Source organism: Canis lupus, chromosome 5, assembly GCF_048164855.1.
Source record: "Canis lupus baileyi chromosome 5, mCanLup2.hap1, whole genome shotgun sequence".
NCBI classification, from domain to species: Eukaryota; Metazoa; Chordata; class Mammalia; order Carnivora; family Canidae; genus Canis; species Canis lupus.
The window spans coordinates 29,095,533-29,120,233 of NC_132842.1; the positions used below are offsets into that span (position 1 = coordinate 29,095,533).

The window sequence follows — 24,701 nt, forward strand, 5'->3', positions numbered from 1 at the left end:
GTTAATGGTGTGATGACACAATGCTCTCATGTACACTAGTAGAGTTGCATGGGGATCCAAAGGGAGTGCAGTTTGACATTTCAAGACCCAGTGAAGAAGGCTGCGTGTCAGGAGGGATTTCCATGCACTGTGCAAGAGCAGTGTAATGATACACGTCATTCCCGTTGTTTTTCTCCCCTCCTCCCTCATTCCTGGATATTAAAATTCCATTATTTGCTGGGCACTGAAGAAAGTCTGGCATGCACTCTGCTGGCTTCTAAGCTACAGCATGGCCTCTTTCCAGGAGAACCACCCTAGACCAGCCAAACACATGTCAGAAGCCTCTAGGCAATTTCTAAAGCCTGTTGCTGCCTTGGAGTGTTTTAAAAACTGCTGATGATTTTAGCAGCTCTCAGCTCCTCGGAGACCACAGCACTCACTGAAAAGCTTAGTGGACTCTAGAGCCTTGTACACAGTATCATGGCCACTGGTGAAGAGGATGATTACCCCAAACACAGCGCTTTCGCGATGTGTCAGCAGGCTTCGGTAACATCAGACATTAGTCATAGGTCCTCTCAGATCCTCTGAAAAATCATTCGCTATAACACCGGGGGTTCTTGGCTCCTCTTGTTGTTGATGGGCTCGAAGTTCTTCACATTGCTCATCACAGTGAAGGGCACACAGTTGGTATTTAATAACTATAATTTCAACAACTGATTTATAAATAAGTATAAGATCCTTTAACCTTAAAATGTACACTCACTAAAGGGTATGCCAGGACCTGGGAACTTTCTGGTTCTGGTCCTGGTCCCAGTGGGAATGGGAGCTGGACTTTGCCGGCCTGGGAACAGCTACAGAGCCTCCTGCAGGTTGTTGGCACCTGACTGGGCTCTGTTTTCTATCCCATCTATGTTTGCTGGAGAATCTGTTGAGAGCGAGGCCAGGTGCTGGGTTGGGCAAGATTTCCGCCTATAAAACCTCTAAGTGGGAGGAAGAGCTGAGAAGAGCCACAGAAAATGTGAGCAACCTAGACCTTTTTTTTTTCCTTATTAGTTTCATGCTTTTAAGTGCTCAAACTAGCTAACATCCATGTCCTCGGGAGGATGAAGGAGAATATATGTGAAATACATCTGTCCTTGACCAAGATTTACATGTTCTTCTCTTCCCTTTCCCTAGTCTATGTAACTAGATCTACTTTCACCTTCATATTGAGGAACTTGGCTAAGGGCCTCTCTCTGAGAACCAGGCACTGGCTAGTGTATCATTTACCAGGTGCCTTTCATGCTAGAACTTTCTTTAGACTTGTTCCCATAATCTGGGCTCTTCCGTGCCAATCATAGATTCCCATGTAGCTTTTGGAAGTGTGTCTTCCTTTCTCCATTGAAGTTAGTTGTCAATTTTGGAGGGTAGAGAACAAGCATAATGTTTCTTATCTGTAAATGCCAAATTAAAATGAGGGGAAAGGTGAACGTTGCTTGCACTTCATTCATTGGCTTACTTCCTGCTCCAGGACATCAGTTTTGTCTTCACATCCAAAATTCAGTGTCTAAGAGCCACGTGGGCATTTTATGTGCAGCCCTGTAGGCAAACAGCCTGTCTGTAAGCTCCATGAATTTGGGAAGCATCTTGTTTTTGATCATTAGAGTACATAGTCCCAGCTCTCAGCACTGTCTCTCACACCTAGTAGGTAAATATTTTTGCTGAAATACATACCAACACATAAACATTAAATGTGGTGTGTGCTTTTGAGTCACAGTATGTGCCATGGAGTGCCTAGTACATACCAAGCACTCGAAGCATTTTATGTACATTTTTTTCATTGAATCTTTGAGCAATCCAGTGAAATGGACATTGTTACCCACTTCTTATAAATGAAAAGGTGAGGGGCAGGGAGGTGACATCACTATGCTAAAATGCAGAACACAGTAAGAAGAAAAGTTCAGCCTCAAGCCCAGTTTCCACTAGCTCTTCCCCATACCATTCTTCACTGTACCATTAGACATAGACCCTAACATTAGACCACCTCTTAAGTTTCCAGACTCTACTTGTCCTCATGCCCCAATGACGTGATGTGAGTGAGTGCACGCGGATGTCAGCTGCCCTAAGGCTGAGAGGCTCCAGCCAGCAGCTGGTGTCATGAAGAACTAATGGAGCTGTTCTGCTCTGATGCATAGAATTAACTATTCATGATTTATTATTTAACTTACGCACACCGTGGGCATGGAGGGGGATGCAGACTTCTTTCCTTTCACGATTTGGTTGGGACAGACCAAGGGCCAGCATGGAGACAGTGGTGGTAAGGAGAGCAGGAGAAAGTTGGTGACTGTGAGGTCCAGTGATGTCATGACCTTTATTCCAGCCATGTTCTTCAAGAACATATGGCTCTGCCGCAGTTTGAGAGGGGAGATGCTGTAAAAATATTAGGATGTCGAGAAAGTAGCTTGTATGTGATGGGGGTCAAAGGAAGGGCAGGCTGAAGGTCACTGAGCAGCCAGGAAGAATGCCAGACAAGGCCAGCAGAACCCAGAATGGCGTCAGGGGAGCAGCGAGCTGGTTGGAGGAGAGAGCAAATAAAGGATCTCAGGAAAGGAAGATGTAGGAAGGCCAAATGAGATCACGTCTCGAAAATTTGGAGGGTCTCGCAGATAGGCAATATATGGCTATCAAGCAAATAAGTGTAGATGATGGAAGGCTTCCGTACTCCTGTGTTACCTTTTCAGGCTACAGGCCTTATTGTAAATATCTAAAAGCATAACTCCAGGTAATAATAAAAATGTTTAGCTTCCCCCTTTCTGGTTTTCTAGAACAGGGGTCAATAGACTTTTTCAATGACCACAGATCATACATATCTTAAACATTGCAGGTTAGCTGGTCCCTGTCTCACTGCGTAGCTGTGCTCCTGTAGCACAGAGGCAGCCATAGGCAATCTGCAAAGAAACTGTGTTTGTCAAAAAACAGGCAGAGGTTTGGATTTGGCCCCCAGGCCATAGTTTGCTGACCCCTGGTCCACAGGGATTAATGGCATGGCTAGAGATCATTTAGTTGGTAGTATTTATTCACATCTACTGAGCTGCTCATGTCCAAACATGGCCAGCAGTAGATGCATGTGTCAGAAATGCATTGCAAAACAGAGATCTGGGACTTTGGGCAGGGGACAGAAGGCAGTGGGGAAAACGTGTTTTTGACTCTGATTCAGAATGTGAGGAAATAAATGATGGACAGAGGGCACAGTAGTTCTTGCCTGAGGTGACCACTGAAAACTTGGGTTTTTTTGTTTCAAAAAACTTTGCTCCTCCACAATGATGATGATATATCATTTTAAGTAAGTCAGAAGCATCTGAGTTATTTAGAACACTTTTTTGTTGGGGCAGTTAAAATTTACTCAAATGAGATGATATTTAAAAAGTTTTGAGGCTCTCTGAGTTGAAGGCACCATGTGGCTGTCATACAAAGAGAAAATGAACAATGTAGAGCTCTGAGTTCTCCCGCACAATCCATTCAGGTTGTAGGCTCTTAGTCACCAGCATCCGACTGCATGGTCCTGGTGCGACCAGAAAGCCCAGCTTCTCCTTTCTGGCATCCCAATTTTGTGGTCAAGTCCCTCCAGTCAGATCTGCAGATTTTCTCTGTAAAGGGCCGGGGAGAGCCCCAAAGGAAACTGGCTACAAGTAACAACGAGATAAATTCTGCAAATGCAAGCAAGTGGATTGAAAGAGATAACAAATGTGGAAGTGCTTATCAGGGACTGTCCCCCACCCCCAGCTGGCGGGGGAACCTGCACATGGGTGGAATTCCTCAGTGCTGTCTAAATGTGCAGACTCCCCTTTCCCTCCTTCAGGACACTCGATCCTGCCTTCCGATCCCTCCTTGGCTCTGGCTCCAGACTCCAGATTCTCAAGGAATGAAACAAATATGGATTATATGCTGTGGGAGAGGCACTAGGCATAGGGGATAAAAAAAATAAATGTGACAGAATTTTTCTCTTGAGGGGTTCAGAGAAGAAAAGTCATGTGACTGTTGTATGCAGAGCGCTCCCTGTATGGTCTAGTCATGGCACAGAGCAGGTGCCGATCAGTTCTTTGTAGGAGTGGAGAAGGGGATTATGGATTTATCAGGGCAGGGGTGGTTGAGTCTTAAAGGTCTAACTTTTAGAAGTTAGTCATCTTGTAGGGTGGGAAGGGACAGAGGGGCCAAACAGAGGGAGATAGATAGCTTGTGCAAAGCATGGAAGCAAGAGAAAACACGTGCACACCAGAGAAGTCTATTTAAGTCACCCTAATTAAGGACCTTAGAAAAAATAAGATGAAACCAGAGAGGAGACAAACTATAAGAGACTCTTAATTCTCAGAAACAGACAGTTGTTGGAGGGGTGGAGGTGAGGGGGTAGGGTAACCGGGGGATAGGCATTAAGGAGGGTGTGTGATGTAATGAGCACTGAGTGTTCTATGCAACTGATGAATCACTAAATTCTACCTCTGAAACTAACAGTACACTCTACACTAATTATATTGAATTTACATTAAAATAATTTTTTTAAAAAAAGGACCTTAGAATTTTGCTGGGGAGAAGAAATATGAAACAACCCTATGTTCATCAAACTAACATGTCACGTAGATAGTGGAAAGAATTTTAAGGAAAGGAAAGAGCTTGGGGTAGTCAATGAAAGATTGATGCCAGAGGTGACATAGGAATTAGTCCTTGAAGATGGGACAGTTTTTTTGAAAGGAGGGAGTGAATTCATGATTGAGGAAAAACATGAAGAAAGCCATGAAACAAGAGTGCATATGCCATTGCCAGGAAGTGGGGGATTTGAGCCTGAGACCCTTCAGTAAACCTGGTTCCTTTGAAGGACAGCATAGCCAGTGGAACAGTGGGCAGAGGAAGACTCTTGCCTTCTCTACTCCAGACCCTCAGGCTCTCCGGAATCAGTCCCCTTCTGCAGATAAGGGTCAGTGTTACCAAAAGTCAGAAGAAAAAGTAACCAAGATCCTCCCCAACCCCCAAGAACAAAGTTCATCTGGTTTTAGAATCTCTTCCCTCCTGCAACCAGATTCTCGCTTTCCAGGCTCACAGTGTCTATAAGAGTATGGGAAGATAAAAAATAAAAATAAAAATAAAGAAAAGAGTATGGGAAGATGAAGGACACAGGGATGTCCTCACTGTCCTTGCCTGGTGGGGGATGGTTCCATTTCCTCTAAATATGTTCTTGTGTACACCATCTACATGTGCTGGTATGCTGTGTTTACTCGCTAATTGTTCCACTGTTTCACATTTAGCATGGCTTTTTCTCAGCCTCTCCAATCTTTTTGTTATGGTCTTAATGTATGTCAAGGCCAATCCCTGGAGATTTATAGCAAGTGACACAGGGTGGACCCATGCGAGGGAAAAGGGAATCATGCAAACTCACACGTAGTAGAAAGTTGCATGAGTCAAAGGGCAGTCAAAGAGTCAGTCAGACACCAGAAGAAGTCTGTAGAATGAAACAGGCAGGGCTCCAGAATCCAAACATGCAGTTGGGCAATATAAACTTAGGAATTTAGACCAAGCACGGGGAACTGAGGATTCCATCAAGATGGTCAGGAGGTGTGTCAGAACATGGGTGAAGGACACAGGTTTACAAAGGAGATGTGTAAACGTAGGTGAAAATCTCGTGGTCAGCATGCTCTTATTTACTTCCTGTTAGATTTACATCCTGCAGATGAACACCTGGACCCTACAGGTAGAAGTGGTAAGGTTGCCTCCTTGGCCAGAGTGGGAAGTAGGGGATGGACCATGAGAGCAAACCCTGAGGAGTATCAACCTTCCCTACGAGGAGAAGCGAATTGAGTCTTGAGTTATTTATACACAAAGCCTGAACAATGGATGTGCTTAATCCCTAAAGAATCAAAGAGGTTAGTGTTATTGGCAGAGAGTCTTTTAGAAAAATGTACAATGACATTATTAGGCAAATGTTTCATACATTTGTCAAAAAAAAAAGTCAAAACATTAGGTCATGGATCTTAACGTTAGCCAGAGCGTATTAACATGAGAGATCCTTTGCTTCTCAAGTTAAATCAATGTTACTCCAGCACAAAGACTTATGAAATGTGATTATGTTTATATTGCAAAGGATGTTCTAATATCGAAACCAATTCAGGCTTTTTTTTTTTTTTTTTTTTTTTTTGGTTTAGCCAGAATATATAACGATCATTTTCTTTTAGATTCAGTCCTGAAGTAATATCTATATTTAGGCTAAAAAGGTGCTTTTCTCTATGAAATAACCACCACTTTATATTTTTACACAGATTGGGTAAACACATAAGTAATTAGGTAATCGGAACAGAGCTGCAACATAGCCTAGCACAGTACTGCCCTGAAAGAGCATTTGAAATTAGAATTTAAACAGTAAAGGAAATTACAGCATAAAATTACACATTTTTAAATACAGGAGTCTTAGGATTTTGCTTAATTTAAATATTCCCTTCATAATAGTGTGAGCATTAAAATGTGGAGACCAAAGAAATAGTGTTTTTTACATTTACTTCTGGGTGAAATTTTAAGTTACTATTTAGCATCTACTAAACTTTGAAAGTATTAGATGTGATGACTTCTATTCCAAATTTTCCATTTATGTAAAGCAAACTTCCTAGTTTTTGCTCTTTCTGTAAAGAACATATTGGCCAATAGAAAAAAAGTTTTAGTTTCTTTCAACAAGATCCCTCAACTCTGACAGAGACACTTTTTTTTTTCTAATGCTTTGTGTCTTATAGTTGAGAATTTTTATTTTTCATGTAAATTATATAAATTTCATGTAAATTATATAAATTTAAATTTTCATGTAAATTATATAATGAGGTTGGTCTTAGGGAGTACTTGTGACAGAGAGGTGAAAAGAGGCATTGTGTGATCACTGGTTTCCTTTGTGAGTTTACAGAACCTCTTGAGTTCTGCAATTAGTGGAGTAACAGTATTTTTTAACATTTTAGTTTCTTCTCTGAAACCAATCTGTGGCTAGTTTTTTTTTTTTTTTTTTAAGTGTAAATGATACAGAGATGAATATGTTATGGAGAACCAGTCTTTATCACTCAATTTATTACCTTGCTTCTAAAGTTGGGATTAAAAAAATTGATAATTTGGTGGGTCAATCACAGTAAGATTTCAAAAAACTTTCCTTCGAATCACTGAAAGACTTGTCATGTGTAAATATAAAGTTCTGTTGCTTTTTATGGACTTTTTGTGATCTTGAGATACCATGGTCTTGAAATACTCTCCCTGAAGTATAACTGATACCCGTGGGCTGCAACATCTCCTGGCACATTGTGGTTACTGGGGTCTTGACCATGACCCTGACTCCAGGGAGCGCCATACGTGGAAGCCCGTGGAGTATGCAGGCAGATGCTGGGATGGCTATATATCTGTTCTCCTCCTGAGGGCCTAAATAGGCACTTTAAGGTCGCAGTAAGGATCTGATGTTGCCAGCTTTCATGGAGTAACAGACTTTTATTTATTTATTTATTTTTTTAAGAGAGAGAGAGTGAGAGCAAGCAGGGGGAGGGACAGAGAGAGGAGGAGAGAATCCCATGCAGACTCCCCACCGAACATGGAACCCAGCTCAGGGCTCCATCCCATGCATGACCCTGAGATCATGACCTGGGCTGAAACTAAGAGTTGGGCACTTAACCAGCTGAGCCACCCAGGCACCCCTGAGTCTCAGACTTTTTTTTACTTGTGCCCTGTCGCTTCACATAGAATGACTGCAAGGACATACTGGGTGCCACCCAGGAACAGGACACCCCAGCATTGAGGGCTCCCCGCTGCTGTTGTCAGGAAGGACTGCAGGCTAACAGGAGGACAGTATAAATGAGCTCCTCCCTTCTCCCCATTACCTGTACTCACCTAGGAAAGGGAGAAGGCTGACCCATAGCCAGAGTTTCTAGTGGACCTAGTCCATTTCCCAGGATTCTCTCTCAGAAACTTAGGACTGTTTTCATGGTGTGTATCTGTTGATCACAATTCTCATTTGTGGCCCAACTCAGAGGTGAGAAGGGCTTAAGTTTCCTTGTGAGATTTTTTTAAAGCTGTTTATCATAGGCGATTTTTCTCTTAGGTTCATTCAAAAGGACCACGTGGAAAAATGAAAGGGAAAATATCCACTTCTTGGTAAACATTTTAGAATGAGGCAAATGATAGCGCGGCTCAGGAGAACAGCACGACCATTCTGCTGGAAACATAGAATGGCTAATATCTGATACCCTTGAACTTGGATTTCATCTATGATGTCATGGCCTCCCCTTGTTTTATGTCCAAGAACCCAGACTTTGTGGGACAAAAGGCCTTCTGTGTCAGAGTTATTTCCTGTCGAGTGTGGTTTGGTGCAGACACAGAAATATTTGAGAAAACCTGCATCCTCGGGAACCCTGATGGACGTGGTACCAAGGGTCGGGCAGGCAGCTGGGTTCGTCATGGGCTCCACTGACATTTCACTCTGAGGGTCTTATTATATAGCACTTCCCTGCTTGTGAGATGTTGCATGGTCATTCACCATGGTAGTTAGCGCAGTGGAATGCTCACCCCATTGAGGGCTGTGCCAAGAGCCCACAGCTGCTAGGGTTCAGTTTTGTAGGGAAGAGGGAGAGGAAGTTCCCATCCCTTGCCCTGGTTTTATACAGGGACCCACAATGCACAGGACAGAGCTGCGTCCTGGACACTCTCTTCCCTGATCGTAGCCCTCCCGAAGGTCAGCCTACTCGATCTCGAGGGTCCCCGCGCTGCCCTTTGCACGGATGCCATCAGAGGATACCATATAAGTTTCTTTCCTGAAGATCCACTAGAACAGGGGGACCATAGCCAACCATGCTGAATGGATGGAAAATCTGAAACAGAGTTTATTTGTAGTTATTTATATCCATCTTATTCCCGAGGTACTTAAATTTAAGGACAGAGATTAAAAGACTTAAGAATAACCCCAAGGCAGAGCTGGAATGAACTTCTGAGGCCTTGTTTTGAAAGGAAATGCTTCCTCCTGGTAACCTAAGGAAAGCACACAAGAGAAGAGGAATTCACCTCCATAAAATAGTTTCAGGCAGAGCACAGTCCCCATTCTTGGTGGTTCTAGATAGCTAGGACCAAGAGGCGTCTTTAATGACCTTGCAGGCCAATGTACTTACTTCCTCACCACCCGAGTGGTAAGAAATATGTCCTTTTATTTTATTAGTTGTATTTGTGGACCTTTTTCATCTTTCTTCAGTCCAGACACCATCTGGAGTGTTCTGGTCATGTAAGTGGACCGGTGTCTGCAGATTGCCCTCTCTGGTCAGCAGGGATGTATGGGTGCCTGTGTCCATGGACTGATGTCTCCAGAAAGTGACACCTACCCACAGAGGAGACGCGCTGCCTCTGGGGCTGGGCGATCTCTTTAAGGACTCTCTCCTCTTCCTCAGTCGGATCTTCCTTACTCCTTACTTTCCTCTCTCTCTGCACAGGGTCGGGCTTTCCGGCTTCTTCCCACTCACCCTCTCTCCCCAAGACTTACTGATTCCTCCCCAACAGGCTGACCACCTGGTAGTTGGATACAGTGACCTGAACCTCTCTTCCCCAGAAAGCCCTGTCCCCGTCCCTGAGAATAGACATGAACGGTGGGGACACACCAGGAGTCCTCTTATGACCCCGAAGAATAAGAGTAACTTTGCAGTGCCAGGCGCTCAGCCTTCCTCCCTAATCACACCCAGCCAACAGTTGTTTTAATCGCCACCGAATATACAAAGTACGTAATCGTAAATTGTATAGACCTATTTTAAAAGGTCTCCAAGGAACACATTGGCACAGTGTCCTGTGGTCACCTGTTAACAGATTAATTTCCAGGGATCCTCACTTCAGGGGGTGTGTCTTGGAGTTCTGGGTCTCAAGCGGGCAGGTTTCTTTTTAGTGTGCAAGGGCAGTAAGTGGCCCTCTGGGGGCAGGGAAGAAGGCCAGGGAACATGGCTTGGTGGGACATCTGGGGTCTTTCCCTTTAGGTCCCATCCCTGGGGGATGGGTGGTGACCATCCTCATCTTTCTGCCCGTGCCTGAGGTGTCCACAGGTCTCCTTAGGTTGTCATCCTGGCCCTTCAGAGTTTAGACCAAGCCCCGTCCTGTGACACCTCTTTGCCTTCCGGGTAGTTCAGGCCTTCCAACAAGCTTGGGCTGCACATTCTCTGCCTTTCTGGGCTTCCTCTGATCTTTCTGGAATGTGCTTACCCTGTTCTCTGGATGGTAGTCTTGGAAAGTCTGGCAAGGTTTGTGTTAATCTTCAGCATGTAAACACAGCGTGCAGAAATACCAGCTGAAGTCCACCCACCTGCAGTCTTCCGTCTGGACACTCACCTGCTTGCCTTTCAAGCCTTCCAAGAATGCAGAGCTCCCAGGGCTGTCAGCCCATCTAAGGAGAGAGTAAGAACCCACAGAGCGTCCAGGCTTGGTGCTGGCTGCAGGCCGCAGTGGCAGGGTCTACCCAGGCCCCTTGGGATGAGGCGGGGAGGCCATCCAGAAAGTCCCAGTGCAACTGGAAGGGGAGCCATGTGAGCCCGCTGGCCTGCCCGCCCTCGGTGCCCAAGACGGTATGCGAGCTGTGGCCTTACAAGGTCATAAGAAACCCGAGGCTGCGAGTTAGGGGAGGAGGGCGGGGAGGCTGGGACTGCAATCCCCAAGCAGAATATCCATCACAATGGGAGGAAAGCAGGGGCAGAGGAGCCTGGCAGGCCCCTCTGGAGCTCTTCAGCACAGTATTTAAGGATCCCTAAGGAGGCCAGCAGCTACACAGACCCCAGTCTTCGAACGGACTCCTCCTTGCCCAGGCCCCCACCCCGGGGAAGTGCCGAGAGCTGGCACTGAGCTCCCACGGGGGTGGGGTGAGGGGAGCTTTTCCAAGTGCCTGCCTTCCAGCTGGGCTCCCAGCGGTGCTGGGTGCTGCAGTCTGGTCCCCTTGCAGCTGTGACCTCCAGGCTGCCCAGAGGCCACACTGCAGGGCTGGGAGCCTGGCCGCGTGGGCTCCGAGTGCAAGGAAGGGTGAGGAGTCTACGCTCTGCCCGCTTCCCGGCTGACACCGAGTCAACTTAGGGCACCCCACCCACATCTGTGTATTGTAATTCTCTGATTTATTTTTACTTGAACACGATCTAGCAGTCGGTCCTGTGTTTCCTACACATCATCCTTCTCCGTATTATCCCTCTGTGGTTCTCTGGGGTGGGGACAGTGGTCGCTCTGACTTCCTTGGTACTTGTGCAGTGTTCTGCATTCCACACACCTCTCTCTCTCCCTCCACTCCTCCTCCCCCCGTCATTTATTCATTGAACTCGCTTGTCTTTACTGCTTTCCAGAATGCCCTTCCAAGGCTTTCAAGTTCTCCGGTTCCATTACCCTCCTATCCCTGCTTCCTTGTGAAGTCTTCTCCTATTGCCGCAGGCCCCCCCTCCAAGTTTTCCTTCTCTCTCAAATTCCTATGGTGTTTATTGTTTATACCTTTAGTCTAACGATTCGTAAACTGTTAATGCATGCATTCATTCACTGAACCCCTGTCTCCGCGCCCCGTGTGTCGGGGACTCCCCTGTGCACAGGGCCATGTGAAGATGAGTGGAAGCTGCCTGCCAAGAGCTTACGGTATAGTAAGGGACAAAGGTAAAAAGCAAATCATCAGGACTGGGGAAGTGTGCACTTCCTAACACACACATTTTGAGGGCAGTGCTAACTAGCCTAAAGGAGAGGGGACCAGCTCTCTCTGGAGGAGGTGGGAAATGTTTCAGGTGGAGGATATAGCTGATAAGCTGGGTTTTGAAGAGTGAGTGACAAGAGGAGCTCGGCAGGTGACAAATGGGTGTCCAGCAGAGGAAGAGAACCTTCCAGGTCAACAGGATCGCCGCTGTGACCGTAGGGAGGCCTGAGACACCAGGACTTGCAGCTACCTGTGACATTTCATATATTAAACACCTATTCGTGTCTTGTATAATTGTAACAGTTTTTTTTCCAGCGAGGTGACAAAGCTCTGCTGACATTTATCCAAGTCCCTTTACGTCTCAGCCCCTTAATTTTAACCCCGGGATTGTTCCCGGTGTACAGTTTCCAAGCCAGGAGACGCGAGGACTAATGGGATCAGCTGTGATTGGTTTTGCTTCTGTGTCGGTTTAGACCAAGGATGCCCTGTTCACGATTCTCCACGACCTGCGACCCCAGGATCACTTCAGTATCATCGGATTTTCCAACCGCATCAAAGTGTGGAAGGACCATTTGGTGTCAGTTACTCCCGACAACGTGAGAGATGGCAAAATCTATATTCACCACATGTCGCCCACTGGAGGTAAACACCAGTCCTTGTTGTCATGTTGCCTTTGAGGCGATCATAAGTGAGTTGCTAATTTTCTGCCAAGAGAAGAGGATTTGAAAGCTGAAGCTGATTGCAGGAAAGGAGATAAAGGTGAGTGCTTTCCCAGAAGCTCGTTTCCCTGAGCACCACGTCTGGAACGTCTCATCTTCCAGGCCCAAACTGAGATGGTCAGGTAAGGTAGGGGGGAAATACTTGATAGGTTTTGGAACCTTTCCTGGTTTATCTCACGGATCCGAACAATGGAGCTGTTTTTGTCAGTCGCTCTTGGGTGAGGGATCCAAGCCAATGAGAAGGTTTGGTGTTTTGTGTGCTTGAACGTTAGCATTTTAGGAGGTCGCAGTTGGGACCACAGTGCTGAACCATTCATTGTATTGGCAGAGCCGTGCCAGCGAGCAGAGCATGAATCCTGGGTGCCCTGGGACATGATGTGCACGGAAAGTGTGATGGGCTCTGAGTCTTTGTGCACTTGCCTTGGGTGTGGTGCCCAGGGGAGAGTGTGAAGGATGGAAAGGTCATACGAGGTTCTAGGGAGAGGAGAGAATCGGGACATACGTCACCCAGCTGTGCTAGAGGCAGGCTCCTTCAGCTCAGGACATGTGGGGCTTACTCTCACTGCCATCTCTGTCTCCAGTTCAGTGGACCCATGACAGGTGTTGGAGCATTTATGGAAACTCCTCAAGACTCTCTCTGCCCTTTCTAAAGGGCCTTTACAGGGATGTCATCTCCTGGGTTTAGTGTCTCAGTTGGTTCTCATTTGGTTATTGGGGAACATAGAAAACACCCAGGTCAGTTTTCTTCCGACTTCTCATCTTTCACCTAGGTATTATTTTCTCTCCACGATGAAGCTCTGATCTCTAAGATGAACTTTGTTTAGAACTCAATCTTGTTTGGCTGGAACTCTGACTAGCCGTGGGATTTCCTACCTGTCTGTACAACAGTGTGGTCTAGGGACTGATTTATGGTTGATGAGAGAGAAAAAAGATTGGATTTAATGATTTGGGAGGAAGTCAACAGGACAGTCAAGTCCTGGAGGGAGGAAAGTGTTCTTCATCTTCAAAGGGCCCTGGTTCCCAGCACAGGACCTGATGTGTATAGCTCGTGCTCCATGAGTGTTTGTTAAGTTGAATGCATTTCAGCGGCACTACTCACTCTTAGAATGGTGTGTGTGTGTGTGTGCGTGTGCGTGTGTGTGTGTGTGTGTGTGTTGGCATTGGGTGTAGGGATAGAGCTTTAGGAAACGGCTGGTGTGTATTATGTTCTTTTGGAATCCACACCTTAGAGACCTTATTAGTCTCCTTTATTTTTTTTCTCAGCATTTCATCACCCCAACCTCTACAGGTGAGCAGAAAGTTGGTCTGTTCCTCTCAGAGAAGCGGATGGGCAGGGCTGGGAGCGTAGGTTCCAAAGCCAGACTGTGTCTGAAGCCGGCCCTGTCACCTACGAGCCATTTACTGTGTCTGGACCTGAGTTTACCCATTTCCAATGTGGACAGTAATGGGGTTGTGATGAGGATAAAATCAGTTAAAATATTTGAAGTGCCTAGAACGGTGGCTGGCACATGGGAAGTCCTCTTTCAGTGTCAGATGTGGTCATTTCACCCAAGCAGCCCCTCCCTCTGGTGCTCTTGGGTCCTCTGATGACCTGGGTGGGCTCTCAGTGGGATGGCTGGGTCAGCTCCCTGTGGAGAGCCCCTCCCTATTCTTAAGAGAGCAGGACATTTCTGCCCAGGGTTCACATAGGTTTGATTTAATGCCCTGCTGTGCCTTGGTGCCTGGGACTAGGAAAGCTAAGTCTGTCCCTTTGCTTGGGCTCTCTTTGGCCTTAAAGTAGAATGAAAGATTTGACACCATTGCCAAGTTCTAGATTAAAGGGAGGATAAACACCTGCCTTTTTGTCCAGGCTCATCCATCCAGAGGTTAGGTGAAACGGGCTGGGTGCTCAGAAAGCTAAGATAACAAGCCCAAAGAAATGTTAAGTACTGTTTGAGCTATAACTTTCCCTTATCTTCAGATTCTGTGTGCATCTCAGAATTATTGATATGTTTGCAGACCTAGACATCTTTTTTTTTAGCCAGAAATTCTGGAGAATGTGAAGCAATTGGGAGAAATGATTTGGTTCACTCAAACATGGTGCATTTTGTGGGTGGACAAACCTCACTCAGGACAGGGTGATGGCTTGTGGTGATGGGTCTACAGCTTTATAAATGTACTAAAAGTAATTGTAATTGTGTACGTAAAGTGACACAATTTTATGTAAATTTTGTTTGTAAATTTTATCTCAGTAAAGCCATTAAGGAAAAGAAGAACCCACTGGAGGCAGGGAAAGGAAGCAGGTATTTACTCTCAATTTTACTAGGTGAAAGAACAGCAACAGTGTCCCCAAATGAAATTCTTAGGTAATCTGAAAGCTCATGTTGGCCGGCAGTGTCCACCTCAACCCGCCACCCACCCATCTCTCTGCCTACCAAGCAGATGCCGGTGTAACGATGGCCACAGACACTGTCCAACTTTAGCCAGAGCTGTTGGTGACAAGCCCAACAGCTCTAAGGGAGAAATGAGAGGGCTGACAGGTGTAAAACTCAAAGCCTTTGCTTTGTGGCGGTTCTGACAAGTAGAGAAAACAGAGGCCTTCCAGGGTTGACCCCACCTCCTCATTCAGTGCCCTTTCTTTCCCTCTGGGATTTGCTCTCCCTCCAAATTCCTGGGTCCAACTCCCTCCCGCCCCCGCCCTTTGCAAAGCTAGTCCCCGAAGAGGAGTAGGAACTTTTGACACTAAGGTATTGAAGACTTCTCAGTCAGATACGTTCAGAAGTGGGATATGGCAGGATAATTCAGTGCCATTCCCAGTCATTTAGCAAACGCTTGCCGGGGGTCCAGATAGGCTGGCATCACCCCGTATGTGCAGGTGACTTCTCTCCCCATGCACATCCTCCTGCTACTGCTCTGACGGTTGTGGGTGCACCAGAGCCATGACCATGCACCCCAGTGAGGGAGGCGGCACAGATGCTTGAGTTGGCGTGTTTGGTGTCCCCCAGGCACAGACATCAACGGGGCCCTGCAGAGGGCCATCAAGCTGCTCAATGACTATGTGGCCCACAATGACATCGAAGACCGAAGTGTGTCCCTCATCGTCTTTCTGACCGATGGGAAACCCACCGTCGGGGAGACCCACACCCTCAAGATTCTCAACAACACCAAGGAGGCTGCCCGTGGCCAAGTCTGCATCTTCACCATCGGCATCGGGGATGACGTGGACTTCAAGCTGCTGGAGAAGCTGTCGCTGGAGAACTGCGGTCTCACACGGCGGGTCCTGGAAGAAGAGGATGCAGGTTCACAGCTCATCGGGTCCGTATGTCTGTCTTCTCCAGACAGTGGAACTTGGGCTCTTGGGAGAGGGCAGAGGGTTGTGTGGTCATAAGTCATCACACTGGGAGACGTCCCAAGGAATTTTTAACCCAGGTCAATCCGGATTCAGATTCTAGGCTCTGCTCTGTGACTTGAGGCATGATTGAGACTATGCTTGCTCAGTTTCCTCATCTGTAAAATGAGGATTATGGTTGGTTGACAGAACTGAGTGAGCAAACCAGTGTAAAGTCTCAGCGGGATGGCTAACACACCTACTGTGTGTTAGGTCTTCAGTTAGCTGCTGAGATTTTAATTGTCTTCTTGATACTTCTGGTAAACTTGCTAGTGCACCAGTGCACTGACGCAATGTCTAAGGTGTTTGCCTCAATTCCACCTGAGGCATATGTAGAGGTTAGTGCTGTCTCCTTCCTGTGTACTGGTTGCAACTGGCCACTGATTCTCTTTTCTGAGGTGGGGAAGAAGCTAGATCTTAGCTTTTCTAACTCTGTTTGGAGCCTTCCCACAGCTGTCATGTTGCCAAACATGGGGTGGGCTTTGCTGTTGATTTGAAGAAGTGCTGACACTTAGTGCCGCATTATGTGCTTGGACCTTCTTTACAGTATATATAGTATATACTTAAAAGGAAAAGTGAGGTTTGGGTGGATTCACAGCTGTTTAATAGCCATATTCAAGAGGATATTCATGAATGAAAGATCGAATTGGAGGTCTCTAAGGTGGGCAGTAAAGATGGTCCTTGGGATAAGGCTAGCCACCGTTCTCCTCCTTCCCCCAGTGTTCTGGTCAAAGATTTAAATAAAAAGACAGATTTGCTTCTCACATTTTCAAAATTATTCAAAACTATATTCAAAGAGGGAGAATCTAGTGCATTGTGTAATAAGATTCAATAACGGGCTCAGAAGCAAAAGCAATTACATTGAAACAAACCAACTGCCCTGTTGTATTACCAAAACCATCATCAATTACCCAACATTTATCACAAACTTGCCATGCGCCGGACTTTCCTACATCTCTTGTCTCAGGGGATCCTCACAGAAAGCCTAGAAGCGAGTGTAGTGGGGTCCAAGAGAAGCTTCCATGCAGATGATCCTCTCCTGTAATATCTGGACACACTAGACTCTGTTCCATGAAGTAACTCAGAGATTCCTGTTCCTCTTCTTTGGTTGCTCTACACCCCTCAGGCGTTGTCTTTAACTGCAAGGTTGAAATTAGGTGACTATCACTTCTATAGAATATACTCTAGCCCCAAAGAGGGGGGAAAGAAAAGAAAACCAGAGTAAGAAAGCCATTTTATTTCAAGCAAGCATTGCAGAAGCAGTCTGTATCACTTGTACTCATATTCTGGTGGTGAGACCATGGCCATATTTGGCCAGAGTGGAGGCTAAAAATTGTAGTTGGTAGCTGGCTGGATAGAACTCAGTTAGGAAAGAAAGGAAAGTGGGTTTGAGGGGACCCCTCATAGTCTACCAAAGCAGTTACTCCAGCATTCCAACTTTATAGAAGAAGACACCGAAGTTCAGAGAGGTCATGTCACGTGGCCCAAGACACCCAGCAAGGAAGTGGCTGAGCTGACCTCCACAGCCTGGGCTGTCTAGATCGTTGGAAGGGGGTTTAGATTACCCCCTTATGCAGCAAAAAGCAACATTGTGAGAACCAGGAGAAAAGCCAATGCAAACCAGTGAGGCATTACACACGAGCTTATTGTTAGACCAAGATGAGATTTCTCGAGGATAACGGGCTGCTCAAAGTGTATCTGGAATATGTGATTGGTTCTAAAAATTGTGTTTTAAGAGCCCTTTTGAGAAGCATAGGTGTGCACAAAGGAAAGTTACCAAGAGGCCGCTCAGCTCAGGGTGCCCGAAATCGTATCATATGAAGAATAGTTACGGATTGAGGACAGGAGTGGGGGGATCAACGAGGTGACACAAAGAGGACATTTCAAGGCGCACATGGCAGTGTCTGTCAGACATTTAAATGCCTGTGGTTTTGAAGCATTTGAATGTTGAAGGTGGATTAGACACCTTCGTGGGGTGTTGCTCCAGAAGCAGAGCAGAGATCCGTGGGTGGGAACTGCCCTGTGACCTACCCCAGGGGACGCCTCCTCCCTGTCAGAGCAGTGGAAAGGAGGCGGGAAGCCTGTGGGATGGCGAGTTCTCTGCCACAGGGAGGTGTTCAAGCTACCGCTGCCCGGCCTCCTGGCCCCTGCGCTCCGCTGGGTGGTGTTGGACTTGCGGGCCACTGAGACCCGCGGTCCCCTGGCAGGTGGGGCCTGGGTGGCCTGCAGCCCCAGCTCGCCCTGACTGTCTCCCTGCGTCCCTCCTGACGATGCAGGTTCTACGATGAGATCAGGACCCCTCTCCTCTCGGACATCCGGGTGGATTACCCGCGGGCCGCGGTGGAGCAGACCACCAGGACCCTGTTCCCCAACTATTTCAACGGCTCGGAGATCGTCATTGCGGGGAAGCTGGCGGACAGCAGTGCGGAGCAGCTGCACGTGGAAGTCACGGCTAGCAACAGCAAGAAATTTGTCATCCTCAAGACGGACGTGCCCGTGGGTCCCCGGGAGGTGGGGAATGGCGTGGCAGGAAGCGCCGGGCCCGAGGGCGGTGGCGCGGGGGGCCCCAAGCACGTGGAACGGCTGTGGGGCTACCTGACGGTGCGTGAGCTGCTGAGCTCCTGGCTGCACGGCGGCGACGGGCCGGAGAAGGAGCGCGCGCGGCAGAAGGCGCAGGCCCTGGCCGTGGCCTACCGCTTCCTCACCCCGCTCACGGCCATGCACCTGCAGAGGTCGGCCCTGCGGCTGGACCAGCCCGGGGATGCGCTGGGCACGGCTGCCGCCGCCGGCCCGGAGGCCCTGGTGCAGAGCCTGCGGGGCGCCAGCCCGCAGCCAGGTGAGCAGCCTCCGGGGCGGCAGGTGCACTGCCGGGGCCCCCTGCTGTCCCTCCCCGGCTCAGATCATGCTGTGCCCGGTCTTCAGCGGCCGTCGTACACTCCGGGGTCTGCAAAGAGTGGATCTGTAGAGAAATGAGGCATTAGTCCCGGAAATGCTGTCCCATAAAGTCCATCTGCTGATCAATCAGCAACATTGGGTGCGGCCCACGGACGAGGCCGTATTGGAGGCACCAGGGTTGAACAGAGGGGTGAACACAGATGCGTTCCCAAGTGCCCTCCTCCATCTGTGAGCCTCCAGAGCCGGGCCCGCTTACCCCCGGGCGTGCACGTTCACCAGCCATGGGCACCTGGGGCTCAGCCCTGCGAGTGGAGACACACAGCCCCTGGGGGGTGGGACCCCACTCGCTCCGCGGCACACTCGCTTTGTGGAATGTCAGAACACTTTCCCCTGCGATGCCTTTTTTTTTTTAAAAAAACATTTTATTTATTTATTCATGAGAGACACACAGAGAGAGGCAGAGAGACACAGGCAGAGAGAGAAGCAGGCTCCATGCAGGGAGCCCGATGTGGGACTCGATCCCGAGGCCCCAGGGTCACGACCTGAGCCGACGGCAAATGCTCAACCCCTGAGCCCCGCAGACGTGCCTAATGCTTGCTTTTTATTGTCTTGAGAACGTATGTGAGGGAGGACGCTCTGGATCCTCGAGAGAATTCATCCTTTGCGTGCTTATCACTCAGAATCTACACAGAAACTGTCGTTACCAGTCTCAGGCCGTCTCGTTGGGGGAAATCAGCAGCGACAGGCACAGGAAAAGGAGAGGGGAAAGTAGTTCTGCCAAAGCACAGCCGTATAATCTCAGTAATAACGGTTTGTGGAAAAGAGGGTGCTTCATATGTGCAACAAGTTTACTGAATTCCGGCCAAGTTCACATCTCCTAAGGGGAGGGAATTGACATGAACCCAGGGCCTGCAAACACTGTCTCATTTATTCCTCAGGTCCTAAACCCTGAGCAGCACCTGGGTGTGGTAGGGAGAGCGGAACGGGAGGACCCAGCCCCCGCTGTTTCTGCGGTGTGGCACGTGGCAGGTGTCTGAACCTCTCTGGGCTTCTGTTCCCTGGTCTATGAAATGTAGATCCTAAGCATCCCCCTGAAGGGCCATTGCAAGGATTAGACGCGTCAAGTCTTCGGCACATAGCAAGCACTCCACAAATACTAGATCCCTCTGCTGCGAGGGATGTAGGAGTAGCCATTTATTGAAGGATTCAGATGATAACTCTATCTGGATTATTACTTTTATTTTTACATTTTTATATTTTTTAAATTGAAAAAAAAAAACAACAATGCACAATTCACCATCTTAACCGTTTCGAAGTATACAGTTCAGTAGTGTGACACATATTCACAGGTCTCCAGGACTGTTTTCAACTTGCAAACCTGAGCCTCTGTATCCATTGGACAGCTGTACTCCCAGCCCATAACTATTCGTTAGTAGGATAGAATGTTTTCTATTATTATTATTATTATTATTATTATTATTATTATTATTATTAGCTTTGCTTTCTCTTATGATGTATGCAGAAATCTTAGGAAGAATATGACCTAATGTATAAAGGAATAAAATAACCCAGTGTTCACGTGGTACGCCTTCACTTGTGTGTTGGGAGGCCCAGCTCCTTGGTTAAAACAGGTGATGTTGGGCAGCCCGGGTGGCTCAGCGGTTTAGCGCCGCCTTTGGCCCAGGGTGTGATCCTGGAGACCCGGGATCGAGTCTCGCGTCGGGCTCCCTGCATGGAGCCTGCTTCTCCCTCTGCCTGTGTCTCTGCCTCTCTCTGTGTGTCTCTCATGAATAAAATAAAATAAAACAACAAAAAAAATAAAACCAAAGAGGTGATGTTTTTAAATGACCACAGGTGCATTCGAGAGCTGTGTTTCACTCACCCCGGACCTCTTGTCTGTGCCTCTGCCCTCATCCCCCTTAATGAATAACAATGGTGGCTCTCTTCCTTCCTTCTAGGACCTGCTCTCAAGAAACCGTACAGCCCAAGAATTAAGGTCTCCAGAACGTCAGGTAAGGAAAAGCCTGTGGTTGTGTGTCCCTTGAGGGCTGAGATGTTTACCAGGTGGATCACCAGGAGTTCCCCGAAGCCAGTAAAACGCCAGCCCCTAGAGCACGACACGGGACCCACGGTTGTTCAGCAAAAGGCAGCAGCGAGAGGCAGTTCTAAGAACAGGGGGAGGGATCCGTCCTGCAAACACCGAGGCGAGGCTGTGGCCCCAGGGAGCCCGGCAGCCCTGACGGGGGGGGGGGGGGGGCACATGCAGAGCAGAGGCACCTTTCCATCATTACTGAGCTTAAAAGTCACTTGTTTCAAGAGATGCGAAGGGGACGTGCGTCCCGCTGCCCGTGTTACGGATATCTGTGATGTGCAGAGTCTATTATTATTGTTGTTATTTTAATCTTTGGCTTTAGAAGGGAAAGACCAATAAAAATAGCATAAAATTTCCTTCGGCCAGCTTCCTGGGATTATGAGGAACATCCAGGCAGACTAACAACACAAAGGCAGAGTTTTAGTCCTCAAAGGTCCTGCAAAGAACACACGTCATCTTCTGTGGGTATCACTGCCTTGTTGCTGATATGCTCGACGGGCCAGATCGCAGAGCCAGGAACGTTCTAGAAGTTAGCCATGCGGAGAGGATGCTCGCGGGCTCCGATGCGAAGAGGACAACTCTTTTGCGCACGCACATGCTTTGTGGAATGCGAGGAGACTCTCCCCATGGATGCGGCATGGAATAATGACTTTCAGACCCGTCCTCTCCTTTTTGAAACAAGCGGCATCTTTCCGTGTAAAAGGATTTGGAGGATTTGAGTAGAAATGATGTGGTGTGAGCTCAAGAAACTCTCAAAGAACTGTCACATAATTTTTTTTTAAAGATTTTATTTATTTGAGAGAGAGAGAGAGCAAGCGAGCAGGGGGGAAGGGCAAGGGGAAGGAGAGCTGGACTCGGGGCTCCATCCCAGGACCCGGGATCATGACCTGAGGCGAAGGCAGACGCTTAACCCACTGAGCCAACCAGGCTCCAGAATTGTCACATAATGTTCGTACCTGGAGAGTGCCAAAAATACGGACTAGGATTTTACCTCTGATGGGTGTCTTTTTTTTTCTTTCTCATCTACAAAAGACCACCTTGTATTTCTTCGTGTGTCGTAGGGTGCCCGAGGCACTTCACAGTGACTTCAGCCAGATTCTTTCATGGGCCTTTCTGAGTCGTGACTGACGGAGACAGAAAGTTTTTTTGTTTTGTTTTGGTTTTTAGCAGTTACACCGAGGACATTAATTTGCTCGCGACTTGAAAAGACTGACCGTATGCAGATGCGTGCACGAGCATATGCGCGTGATGCGCAGAGGCATCCAGAAACACGCTGCATTTGGCATAAAAGTTAGAAAGGAACTAACTCTCCAGTGAGGGAAGAGAATTGATGTAGACGGTCGGGAATTATTTTGTCTGCACGGCCGGAGGCAAGGCCCTTCGTGTCTGTTGTCCAGAGGCAAAAATGAGGAGAATGTGCAAGGAACAGAGACTGGCCACACTCTGTGGTCTTATCTGTGGACAAACCCATGAGAGTGTTTAGGTCCACGTGCCCCAGAGGAGGGGTTTGCAGGGTCATCGCTGACCGTCTTTTCCAGCACCCAGTGACTCTGTGGCCTTCGTGCTCACCCCCCACCCCCATTGGGCTCGGTCACTGTCATGTAGGGACTGTGGAGCCTGGCCACTGTGCATCTAGTGCTGTGGTGCTCCGGTCACTGGAGATGGAGGGTTTGCATCCACAGCTCTTCCCTCGGGGGGTCAAAGGAGAAAGGAAATGATTTTCTTTGACCTGAGTGGGGTGGAAGGAGCATCCTGTTGTATTCAGGGGACCCGAGTTCACACCCCTCACACGCTGACCCTGTACCCCAGGTGTGTCCCTTTGCCCCCCCAGTCCCCTTCCTCGTTTTGACGTCGAGGATCAGTGACAGGCGAGCCAATCATGCGTGAGCAAGTGGGAGGGAGTATTCACACATGGAAGGCGCCCAGTAAATGTCTCTCTTGCTCTCTCCTGGTTTTTCCTGGTCGGGCAGTGGATGGAGATCCCCATTTTGTCGTGGATTTCCCCCTGAGCAAGCTCACCGTCTGCTTCAACATTGATGGGCAGCCGGGCGACATCCTAAGGCTCGTCTCTGACCACGCGGACTCTGGTAAGTTCCACGCTCCCTGCGACCTCCGGGCAAGGGCGAGGTAGGTGTGAGGGCCCCCTCTGTTCTTGGGACGGATGTCCATGTACAGAAGGGCCCACATGACAGACACTCCCCGAGGATCGTGGGGGCTTAATTAAAGGAAGCCGACTGCGTGCGGGGCTAGAGTCAGGAGGACGACGGCTGGAAGCCCTGCTCTGGCTTAACTCATTGAGCCTTGGGCACACGTCTCCCCTGGAACCTGGGGACAGGGGTACTCGCTCTGCCACTCTCACTGGCTGTTGTGAAGACCGGATGAAATAGCGGATGTGAAGTGGTTCTGTGAACGCCCAGGGGCTGCATAGATTCACGATCGATTATTGTCGGCACGTCTTTCCGTTCCAAAACTGTGATGGCAGGAAGGCTGGAGCCCTCAAGCCGTCTCTCCCAGCTCCTCCGTGACGTGAGGCTAAGCCTCCAGCTCTGTGTGCATCGAATGCAGAGGTGAAAAGGGCTCCGATCTCCTGCAGGCTGTAGAGGGGCTGGGTATAAGAGGTCTCGAGTCACCCGCAGGGAACAGTGCCTGAGGGATGGCTCTGTGGCGTTTCTGGAAGGCTAGGTGACACCTGTGGTGTAATCACCTAATACGTGATCCCGGGGCTCCTTTCCCACCTTGTTCCCTTGCAAGGCTTCCGAGCCTTCGGGCTAAGTCTCCGCGCATCCTAACTCAGGCTCAGCAGCGAGATGGGGGCCTGACCGTACCCCTCCCTGCAGGTGCCCACCTTCCTAGGGGCCTGTTCCTGGCACTTCTGTGATCAGCATGGTGTCTGTGAAGAAACGGCCAGAGATGCCTGGAGCCTCCAGGCTGCAGTAGCTGGCCTCTGCTCGTGCTCGGATTTCTCCTTCCCCCTTTCCCCCTGCCCCAGGGAAGGCAAGTCCACATCTTCGTTCCCCTGCTCCAACATAGGGACGATGTCACGCACACCTGCACGCATGCACACAGCCATTCAGTAGGACAGAGGGGCACATACCTGTGAGTCAGACTTCATGGTGCTGGAGACACAGAAGTAAGGCCAGAGGAGGAAGGAAAATCTATGAGATGCCTTTAGCCTGACGGTGGGATGGTGCGCTAACCACTGCCCTCGTCCCCTTGGTGGGATGGTGCGCTAACCACTGCCCTCGTCCCCTCTGCCTTCCAGGCGTGACCGTGAATGGAGAGCTGATCGGGGCCCCGGCTCCCCCAGGCGGCCACAAGAAGCAGCGCACATACTTCCGCACCATCACCATCCTCGTCAATAAGCCCGAGAGGTCTTACCTGGAGATCACGCCCAACAGAGTCATCTTGGACGGTGGGGACAGGCTGGTCCTCCCCTGCAACCAGAGTGCGGTGGCGGGGAGTCGGGGGCTGGAGGTGTCTGTGTCCGCCAATGCCAACGTCACCGTTACCATCCAGAACACCATCGCCTTCGTCATCCTCATTCACCTGTACAAAAAGCCAGCCCCCTACCAGCGAAACCACCTGGGCTTCTACATCTCCAACAGCAAAGGCCTCTCTGGCAACTGCCACGGGCTGTTAGGTAGGCAGCTGCTCTCACGCCGGTGCGGGGTGTAGAGCTCCGTTTCCCAAAGCGAGGCTGATACCAGCCCATGTGTTTAGCTTAATTGAGAAATGCGGTGGTGGAGTGACAGGTCTTGCCCCCCAACCCCACGCCCCCTGCCCCAGTGACTTTCTGGAACAGCCATATCAGTGAATTCTCACTGGCCTTCTGGGAAAGTGAGCAAAGACTTTCTGAGTCCTCCTCTCAAGGCCTGGCTCCTGACTCAGTGAGAAGAAGCGAATACAGGGCAGTGCACGGCCCAGCACCAGGCCTGAGTCCCCGCCCGGCTCCGGGCCGCAGGCGGTCCCCTCCTGCGGGCCACG

The 24,701-nt window shown here is 48.8% G+C and overlaps 1 protein-coding gene and 1 long non-coding RNA gene across 2 annotated transcripts in view; one reads left to right on the forward strand and one right to left on the reverse strand.

The window, feature by feature from the left end:
• The window catches only part of ITIH5 (inter-alpha-trypsin inhibitor heavy chain 5), a 75,089-nt gene that overhangs the window by 48,724 nt on the left and 1,664 nt on the right, over window positions 1-24,701 (forward strand). Inside the window, exons 8-13 of the mRNA XM_072825885.1 lie at window positions 12,118-12,286; window positions 15,348-15,657; window positions 18,007-18,566; window positions 20,584-20,637; window positions 22,688-22,804; window positions 23,980-24,357. Coding sequence (XP_072681986.1) covers window positions 12,118-12,286; window positions 15,348-15,657; window positions 18,007-18,566; window positions 20,584-20,637; window positions 22,688-22,804; window positions 23,980-24,357 — 1,588 coding nt within the window. The remainder of the gene's footprint in view (window positions 1-12,117; window positions 12,287-15,347; window positions 15,658-18,006; window positions 18,567-20,583; window positions 20,638-22,687; window positions 22,805-23,979; window positions 24,358-24,701) is intronic.
• LOC140633404 (uncharacterized) lies at window positions 8,824-10,448 on the reverse strand. The gene is made up of 2 exons (XR_012031010.1): window positions 10,321-10,448; window positions 8,824-8,988 (listed from the first exon to the last, which is right to left on the reverse strand). It is a non-coding gene; the product is annotated as an uncharacterized lncRNA (long non-coding RNA).